The sequence below is a fragment of the Propithecus coquereli genome, unplaced genomic scaffold, assembly GCF_000956105.1.
Source record: "Propithecus coquereli isolate 6110/MARCELLA unplaced genomic scaffold, Pcoq_1.0 Scaffold18, whole genome shotgun sequence".
Taxonomy (NCBI): Eukaryota; Metazoa; Chordata; class Mammalia; order Primates; family Indriidae; genus Propithecus; species Propithecus coquereli.
This window is the reverse complement of record NW_012142745.1, coordinates 11,408,271-11,418,611: the sequence shown is the minus strand read 5'-3', so window position 1 is coordinate 11,418,611 and position 10,341 is coordinate 11,408,271. Positions and strand designations below refer to the sequence as shown.

General features: G+C 34.8%; 1 protein-coding gene across 1 annotated transcript in view; it reads left to right on the top strand.

Moving 5' to 3' along the window:
* Positions 1–10,341, top strand: part of TRIP12 (thyroid hormone receptor interactor 12) — a 196,259-nt gene that overhangs the window by 125,897 nt on the left and 60,021 nt on the right. Inside the window, exons 9-13 of the mRNA XM_012642477.1 lie at positions 4,328–4,476; positions 7,133–7,168; positions 7,248–7,343; positions 8,162–8,254; positions 8,460–8,621. Of these exons, the coding sequence (XP_012497931.1) occupies positions 4,328–4,476; positions 7,133–7,168; positions 7,248–7,343; positions 8,162–8,254; positions 8,460–8,621 (536 nt within the window). The remainder of the gene's footprint in view (positions 1–4,327; positions 4,477–7,132; positions 7,169–7,247; positions 7,344–8,161; positions 8,255–8,459; positions 8,622–10,341) is intronic.

The following is a 10,341-nucleotide window of genomic DNA, read 5'->3' as shown; positions in this document are numbered from 1 at the left end:
TTTTTTTTTTTTTTCCTATTTCGAAAAATTTACAGGGTACAAGTATTTTTTGTTACATGGATGAATTGTTTCATGCTGGTTAGGGCTTTCAGTGTACCCTTCACCAGAATAGTGTACATTGTACCTGATAGGTGGATTTTTATCCCTCTCTCCTTCTTAGTTTTCAGTGACCATTACACCACTTTATGGCCATATATGTTCCTCATTTAGCTCCCACTTACAAGTGAGAACATGTGGTTATTTGTTTTTTCCTTACTGAGATACTTAATTTAGGGGGTAGTGGGCTCTGGTTTGTTTTATCTAAGCTGCTGCAAAAGACATTGTTTTGTTTCTTTTTATGGCCAAGTAGTACACCATGGTATATATGCACCGCATTTTCTTTATCCACTCATCGGTTGTTGGGCACTTTAGTTGGTTCCATATCTTTGCAGTGTGAATTGTGCTGCCATAACAGTTGGGTGCAGGTGTATTTTTTATAAAACGACTTCTTTTCCTTTAGGTATATACCCAATATGGGATTGCTGGATTGAATGGTAGGTCTACTTCTAGTTCTTTGAGGACTTTCCATACTGCTTTTTGGAGGGGTTGTGCTAGTTTACATTCCCATGAAAAGTGTATAAGCATTCCCTTTTCACCGCATCTAAGCCAACATCTTGCCTTTATTTTTAAAGGATATTTTCTCCAGGTATAAAATTCTTAGCACTTTATGATGTCTTCTGGCTTCTATAGGTTCTCTTTAAAAGTTTTACTATTGTCCTTTCAAGGCAATGTCTTTTTTACTCTGGCTTTTAAAAAAAACATGCTTTATTAATAAACATTTTTAAAAATAATTTGACTGTATTGGGCTGAGATGATGTTTTCCTTGACACTTAATTGCTTGGGTCTCACTGGACTTTGAATATGTGAATTGATATCTTTCCTGAGTTTTGGGAAATTTTTGGCCATCATTTTATAAAGTATTGTTCTTATTATCTTTTCAAATATTGTCTTTGGGGAGTATCAAGATTGTACATGTTCAAAATTTGGTCTGCATCCAGCATGTCTTTCTGGCTCTGTTTTATTTTTGGTTTTATTTTCATAATTATTCTCTCTCTCTGTAGTTTGAAACTTCCTATTGACCAATTTTTGAATTTACTAGTTCTTTTTGCTGTTGTCTTCTTCAATCTTTTATTAAAACCTTCAACAAGTTCTTAATTTCAGATATGTTTTTCAGTTCTGGATAGTGCTTTAATTCTTATTTTTTGTAGATGCCAGTTCTTTGTTGAAATTCTATATATTCTTAATAATTTTGTCCATCTTTGCTTATATTTTTAATACACTAATCATAAGATACTTGCCTTTTAATTCTAGAAGTGTTGGTCTGCTTTTAATGTCTTTTTCCCCCTCTTGATCCTCAGTCCCATATTCCTGCCTTTTCATAATATCTAGTAATTATTTAATTATATGCTGGACATTTTGTGTAAAAGAACTGAGTGGTTCAAATGATATTTTCTGCTAGTGATGGTTTCCTCTTTTTCTTAATTAAACATAAAGGAAAGGTTCCAGAGCTGATCGCTTTAACTCCAGCGAGGACTTCAGCTTGTTTGACCAGAGGTGCAATTTTGGTATGACCAATTTACTTCTGGCGGAACCCTGTTTCTTTGTTGTGGCCCTCCCATGATTTTGACTGAGTCCTTTGCAAATCTGTGTTTCCTCAGACTTAAATAATGAAACAACTTCAAAATATGACATATCTTAGGAAGTCGGTTGCTGGCTGTGTTTGAGGCAAGCCTCCTCTCTCTAGTGGGACTTTGCTTTCTAAGCACTATTAGACTGCAGGAGATTTTATTCTGTCTTAGCAAAACTTCTTAGCCTCTAGCTTTTTTCACAGTCCCAGAACTCAGCAAATGTCTGATGGGGCTATTTTAGTCCAGCACATTAGACTGTGATTCCCTATCATGCTGTGGGTTTCTCTTTCCCCTTCATATCAGGAGACAGAAAATGACTGCCCAAGGGCCAAATCCAGCATCCTGCTTGTTTTGTTTGATTGATTGAGACAGGATCTTGCTTGGTTTACTGGGCTTGAGTGCAGTGGTGTCATCATAGCTCACTGCAACCTTAAACTCCTGGGCTCAAGTGATCCTCCTGCTTTAGCCTCTCTAGTAGCTTGGACTATAGGTGTGCACCACCATGCCCTGCTAACTTTTTAATTTTTTGTAGCTCCAGGGTTTCACTGTGTTTCCCAGACTGGTCTAGAATTCCTAGGCTCAAGTGATCCTCCTGCCTTAGTGTTTGATATTTGAACTGATAGTGCAGAAGCAGTGGTGGGTAAAATAGCTGGTACCTTGGCAAAAATCAAAGCAGTGGCACCAAACTCTACTAGTAGTAATTGTATTCAATGCCATATACTCCCAGTAAAAATAATTCCATCTTTACTTAAAGATGCCTATAATGAAACAAAGTTAATTTAGGTAGGTCTTTACTACAAAGTACATGTCTTTTTTAATAATCTTTGTAGCAAGGTGGGGTGGCTCATGCCTGTAATCCCAGCAGTTTGGGAGGCTTAGGAGGGAGGATTGCTTAGGCCAGGAGTTCAAGACCAACCTGGCAACATAGTGAGACTCTGTCTCCACAAAAAATTTTGAAAATTAACTGGGTGTAGTGGTGTGTGTGTGTATAGATAGTCCTACTCGGGAGGCTGAGGTAGGAGGATCGCTAAGCCCATGAGTTTGAGGATGTGGTAAGCTATGCTCGAGCCACTGTACTCCAGCCTGGGTGAGAAAATGAGACCCTGTCTCTTAAAAAAAAACAAAAAATAAAAATCATTGTGAAAAAAGGCCCATTTTTTTTTTTAATATGCACTTGACTTTTGAACATCATGGTCCATATGTATGTGGATTTTTTTCAATAAATAAGGTTGGGCCTCCTTATCTGCGGGTTCCATATCCACAACCAGATGTGGATCAATGTTTATCAAATTTCTATCCAGTGATATAAGTGTCAGTTTTTCCTCTTTTAGGTAGTTATGCAATTAGGACATACTTGATAACTGTTTTATCCCTTTAAAGTGAAGTTAGAAGCAAGTGAGAATTCTTTTGCTTTCACTAGTTACTTTTCGTGAATTTTTTTTCCCTTCCACGTTATTTCAACACAAAAATGGTAGATCTATATTATTGATATTATTTAGTTTAAACTTTTTAAAATGGTGTATCTCTAAATTTGACTTTTTTGCAGTATATTTTTGGAGGATTTTGGAGGAACTTTTAATTATGGTGCAGGTTAGGTAAGCAGCCATAGTTATGGAATGCATTAGCCACAGTCTTAAATATTAGAGAAATCTTCCATGGGCTACCATGTGCCCTGTTGAGAGTTTTCTGCCCCCAGGAATATCACTGAAGCTTAACTGAAATAAAAAACTTTGGGTTTTGTGTATATTCCACATTCATTGACAGTTTCCAAACATATATCCCATCTCTGTGCATTTCAATACTTAGCGATATGAGAATGGAAAAATCCAATACACAAAGAGTCCCTAACTTCACAATGTGTAAGAAGAAAAAGGGATTGGAAGTAACATCAAGTGTAAGTTTGGTAAGCATTAATTGAGTTAATCATGGTTTGCAATAGGAAGGTGTTCATGAAAAATGAAACACATTTGTAGACTTTATTTTTGAGTGTCTTATTCTGCTTAACAATAACTTATTTTTCTGCAGTTGTTGAGTCTTAGTGTATTTCATTTGTTTGGGTAACGGAGTTGAGTCTTAAAAGTAGAAATGCTCCAATAGCTAACATTTGCACATGAAATGAGAGCAGATGTAAGGGCCTAATAGTTTTGCTGTTGTTATGGAATGCTTAATTATTTCAACCTATTTTGTTAGGCGCATTGTTCTGTTTGTTTTTATTTCTTTGCCCTTTGCTGTTAACAGAATTCCATTTACTCTGGTGCAGGTATTTAGAGGTATATAACATTTTCTTTGAAGTCTGGGCCTCATAGTTTAACAAATTTTTGTTATTACAGAAAGCTTTTGTTCACTTTGTGTATTTCCTTAAAAACATATGTTAAAGCTGTCAGTTCGTGTTGTGGATATGACTTTTTGGTTTTGCTTTTAAAAACCAATTTCTCTCAAGTAAAAAGAAGTAACTGTGAGATCAAATTAATGGAGAGCAGATCCAACTAATTTAATTCTGCCCTGAATATGTCAGTGGCATGTCTTGACCCTAGTATAGACCTGACCTTTAACTGGGATCCAAGAAAGATCATCAGCCAGTTACCATTTAGAGTCACTCCTTATACCTAGTAATAATTTTCTTAAATGTTTAAAAATAATGATTTCTTTCTTCTCTGAAGGTTCTAAAGCCCAGCAGCTATTGCAAGGACTACAAGCCAGTGATGAAAGCCAGCAGCTTCAGGCAGTTATAGAAATGTGTCAGTTATTGGTCATGGGAAATGAGGAGACACTGGGAGGGTTTCCTGTCAAGAGTGTTGTTCCAGCTTTGGTAAGCATAGAGTTGTCCCCTCTTCTTGTCTCAGTTGTCCTGTTAATGCTGCTTATTTTTTACTGAATGCATGATTATTGTAATTGTGAATTTTAAAACATGATAGAACTAACAGGAGGTTATGGCTTGGTGCTTTTTGTTTCATACTTAGAGATGTTGTGAAGTGACTGCTAACGATAGTAAATTTTCTAAGCTGTTTTTTTGATGCATGATCATCTGATTTTTGAGACTCAAGTGACTGGTTTTAAGTTGTTTGCCTCAGCAGTAATACCTTGACTCTTACCATGTAAAGCGTGCATGTTTCCCTTTCAACTTGCTAATCATGGAGCAATAGTAAGAAGCAGCTTACTTTGGGTTGTCTTTGTGGGCCAGAAAGGTTTTATGTTTGGTAAGTGTGTGCGTGGGAAAACCACTCAAGCCAGTATATCATGTGGCTCCTTCTAGTTTAAAAGGTTTTATGTTAAGCAAGGGAAAAAAAAAAGCCATTTAAATGGCTTTTCAACACAGTTGTGAGTTGATATTTTGATATTAGAGATTTATAAACAGCTTAATTTAATGCTAAGCTTTTTAATGCGGCAACAGGAAGAAAAATTGCCGTTACCATATGTATATAGGTACCTTAGAATAAACTGGCTTTTATGTAGTGGCTTGGTAATTTTCTTAGTGCAAAAGTAAAGAAATTGACTATAAGATTGAAATTTAAGTCCAAATCAAATACTGGCAAAAGATTAACATAAACATCACTATTACATTTATAGCATATTTTCTCCCAGAAATTATTAATTAAATTCTGTGTCTTTTTCAATATCCAGTAAAGGTGTCAAAAAATGAAGTTAAGGTTGGTATACCAGATTGTCTCATTTGATCACATTATCGAGTTATAGAGAGAGCTGAGCAAAGAAAGGCCTGTGGAATGCAAGGTGACAAAATCTTCATTCTGCCTATTCCTACTTGTTGGATGGTTCAGCTCTGGCAGGTTTGATAAAAGATAGATCCAGTTCTTCACCTTTTGCCAGTCAGACCTCCAGATAATAAAACTCGGTTGGTTCTCAAATCTTATTGGTTCCATTCTGGTAAAAGATTCGTATGTCACTGTCTGAATGTTTTATGACAACAATTTGGCCTTTATACTTTCAGATTTTGCTTATGTTAATATCAGTTCACAGATTGCTGATTTATTTGTTCAATAGCTGGCTTCTGTCACCTCAGTTAAACTTTTTTTTGTTCATTAAAAAATAAATAACAAAGAACTGGGCTTATCTTATTCTATTTACAGTTAAAATTTAGTTTTTGTTAGTTAAATAAAGAAGCCATTAAGTCTAGGCAGAAATGGTGACACATAATCTAGCTTGCTTAACCTGATGGTTAATTGATTAGATTTAAGCACATAATTGACTTGTGTTAAGTGTTGGCTCTTGCCAACTGTGGCTGTTGTAAATGAGTGGTCCAGATTTATCTTTTATCACAAGATATTGTTAATATATGTTCATCACAATACATTTGTGTGATCATAAATAGTCATATTTGATGAAAGTGAATCTATTTACAACAGTCCTTACCAAACATGGTTTTATGAGGTTAGTTCTATCTTAAGAATTGGGGATCTTCTAAGGTGACACTCCTTTCAAATTCAGCTAAGTGTTTTAAGTGGCTAATTATATGTGATTTGAGGCAGAGTTTTGTTTGATCTTAAGATCTAGCGTTTATGTTTGTGGTTTTTTTTTTGGTTTTTTTTTTTTAACAAAAAATAGTTCTCAAGACTTCCAGTATGTGGATATACTTTCCCCAGCATATTTCAGAACTGAGAAGACACTCAAATGAGTATTGTATTAGAATATCTGATGGCTTTTATCATAGTTATACATTTAATTGAAGGGTACTTTACAGTTTAAATTTGGTACATTTAAAAATTTCCATTGAACTCGAAGACAGTGAATGACTGTCTTCCCCTTCAAGAAGGAAATTTCTTTGACTCAGCTGCTTCAGGAGGATAGAGTATAAAAACATGGCAGTTTTGCATTACCTCGTTAGAGAAACTGGCTGGAATCTGTTTAAGGTTTTTCCACAGGAAAAACTAAAATAAAAATCACAAATTTAGACATGCAAATGTGGACTAATTGTATTAATTTGGCTTTTAATTAGTGCATAATTAGTTTCTGATGTGATCAAGGTTGTGTTTAAAATCCTTTTACTATATAGTTTACAGTTGAGTTCAGTGGTGCTTATCTTTTTTAGAGAAGCTTGTTCACCACAGTTGAAGCCATGGTCCTGAATCTTTGATAACAATTGTTATCAAATGTCAATGCATTACTGGTTCTGTTCATTTATGTATCCAGTATTTTTTGACACTAATAAGTCCTCAGTGATATGTTAGTGGACTCCTGAAGAGGGTTTTAAATCTACCAAAGGGGTTGGTTGGAAGTCACAGGAAGGGTTTGGTTTTGACTTGAATTGTGAGGTGATGGCTATCTAGTGGCCTGTGAGGAATACCATACTAAGTCTAATAATTTCTTGTGTATGCATGCTAGGTTTTATCTTTTGTGATAAAAGTCTTGAATGATACTTTCCATTTCATTTGAAGTGGAAAAAGAAGAAATACTAGGATTTTTGTCTAAGAATATAGCTTCTCTAATATACTGTGTTATCTTTTTAACAGATAACTTTACTGCAGATGGAGCATAATTTTGATATTGTAAGTATAAACTGTATTTTTTGTAACACTCTACATTTACATTTTGAGTTTTTATTGAGTAAAATCCATTCTTTTCCAGATGAACCATGCTTGTCGAGCCTTAACATACATGATGGAAGCACTTCCTCGATCATCTGCTGTTGTGGTAGATGCTATTCCTGTCTTTTTAGAAAAGGTAATCCTACTTTTGCCCAACTTACTTTACCCAGCTTGTTCAAAAGTAGGCATGGGGAATCAAGTTTAGAACTGTTGAATTTCAGCTTCCATTATCTAACTAAAGTATATTTTTTAGCCAAAATTTCAGGAAAATAGTTCATGTTCAGCAGACCAGTAGTTTGAACTTGAAGCCAATAAATCATTTATAGAATCAGCCCAGCTTTATACTTAATGTCTTTCAGATAAGAACTTAATGCACTTGATTAAAAGTCATCTTATTTCTAGAAAACATCACAGTGAGGTTGGATAGCTATTTATATGCTCATTATATAGCTGAGAAGGCTGGGACAGAGTGCCCTGCTCAAGGTCATAAAGTTGAGTCACTGGAGAAAGGAAACTTTTTCATATGGTCTATAGTAGGTTGTGTTTTTGGTCTGTCTTATGGACCCTTTTACTTTTTAAATGTGCAATAAAATTTACTTTATCTGATAAACTTGGAATATGGCATAAAATTTAAAACCTGATTTTTAAAATTTGTTATGTAAAACAACACATTTATTTTAAATATGAAGATTTAAAGTTATGTAATTGGGTTTGGTTTTTTTCTATGTAAAACATATTTTTCAGCATCTTAGAATACAATAGTTATTGGCTTTACCTTATAGTTTAACCTCCTAAGTGACTCATTTCCTATGGTGGGTTTCATGTTAGAAGCAGTATAGATTGATGGAAATTAGACATATAAAATATCTTCTGCATGTTTATTTATTTAGAAGATAAGTTAGTAGAAAATAGCTTAAATGAGAACCTTAACTTAACCTATTGATATGTTTTCAGCTGCAAGTTATTCAGTGTATTGATGTGGCAGAACAGGCCTTGACTGCCTTGGAGATGTTGTCACGGAGACACAGCAAAGCCATTCTGCAGGCGGTAAGTGTTGTTACCAAAGGGCGTATGTTTCATGTTTCATTTAATGTTGGATTTTAAATCCACCTTTGTTACTAGCTCCTTAATTGCAGTCTCTGAAAGATACACATGTCCTTTGCAAGGTGATTTGCTAGACATTTTTGGAGTTAATTTTTTTTTATTATTGAGAAAGGATTTTTCTTCACCTTAACAGTTTTCTATATTTTAGGGTGGTTTGGCAGACTGCTTGCTGTACCTAGAATTCTTCAGCATAAATGCCCAAAGAAATGCACTAGCAATTGCAGCCAATTGCTGCCAAAGTATCACACCAGATGAATTTCATTTTGTGGCAGATTCCCTCCCATTGCTTACCCAAAGGCTAACCCATCAGGTAAAATATGAACCTATTTTATGTGTCATAAAACATTTTTATTACTCTTTAAAAAATGATAATTTCAATTAGTGTTTTAAATCTTCCAGATGAATATATGTAATTGAAAGTGTTCTGATTCATGTTTTTTCCCATGTTACATAGTCATGGACCACATAGGTTTTAAAAATTTTGGTGAGTTTACCCAGATAAACAGTAATTCATATGTTTGCTATTTTCAGCTATTTAGACTTTAAGGGATGACTGTTATCTATGTGATATGATCAGAATTTCCTTTTGGAAAGATAACCCTTTCTTGAAGGGCATTGGAGTCGGCAGATGGGAACCAGGACGGTAAGGGTTAAGATCAGAAGAAAGACTAGACTGCGTCCCAAATAGACATGAAAAGTGTAATCAGGGGCTGTCTGGGGTTGGAGAAGGGCAAGAGCAATTATCTAGGAGGTGGAATCAATGGACCTGGCAATGCAGGATAAAAATCAGGGGTTACGGGGCTGGGCCAGAGGACAGATCGTGAGTTAAAGCTTCAAGGTTACGGAGAAATTAGTATAAATTAATATTGTAAAGGGTTGTTGCCAAAGAGATTTTTAAAAATCTGGCTTTAAAATTGCCATTACAAAGTGTGTTTAAAACTTTGGGGAAATTGGATATGTGAAATATTTTTAAGTAAATAGGGGATTTACGTAAGATAAAATAGTAATGATTATTCGGTCACCCTGGAGGAATTTGGTTCTATAATGAGCAAGACAAAGGAGTGCCATTCATTTCTTTAAATTTACTTTTAAAAATATAGTGGACTGAGATAATCTTTCTGTAGGCTCAAAATAAATATGTGCTCTAGTTCATTGTGATAATCAGTAACATATGATGTTCTTTTTAAAGAAATAAGACATGAGAATTAGAAGTTAAATAGTTGGCCACTATTTGTAGCACTGTTTCTAGATTTATGTAGTGGAAACAAAGGTGCCAGGCTTTTATAATACTTAAATTATTCTCCTTTCTACAGAAGCAAATCTAGTTTTTACATATGAATTCCACTTATAAATTAGGAAAAAACAAGGTCTATCAAAACACTTGTCTAGCCAGTAAAATATTCTTTCCCTTACTATGAAGATTACTTCAAATGTTTTCTCAATGAGGCCACTCTATTGTTTTTATAGTGAATATAGCAAATCATTTTTATAGTGAATCTCTCTAGGTTATTTTTATAGTGAAGACACAAATCTGTGCCCTACTTGTAATATTATATCAATAAACTTCTGGTTCACATACCTATACTTTACTATTTCTAACTTTTTAGTATATACATGTTTAAACATTTTAACACTTTTAAAGGAAAGTAGGATATTTATCTTTTCTTTAGTATAACATTTGTTTAGGCATTGAGATTACATAAGCACAATAGTTGTTCTTCCTTTTCTGTATATTTGCATTTATCTATTGGGGCCTTTATGAAGGAGAGAGGTTGTTCAATTGGTATGATTCTCTTTGCTCTGTAATTGTGGTATTACTGTAGGCCCATTGGCATTTTCTTTTTTTTTTTTTTTTTTTTTGAGACAGGGTCTCAATGTGTTGTCCGGGCTAGAGTGCTGTGGCGTCATCTTAGCTCACAGCAACCTCAAACTCCCAGGCTCAAGTGATCCTCCTGCCTCAGCCTCCCGAGTAGCTGGGACTACAGGCATGCGCCACCATGCCCGGCTAGATTTTTCTATATATTTTTAGT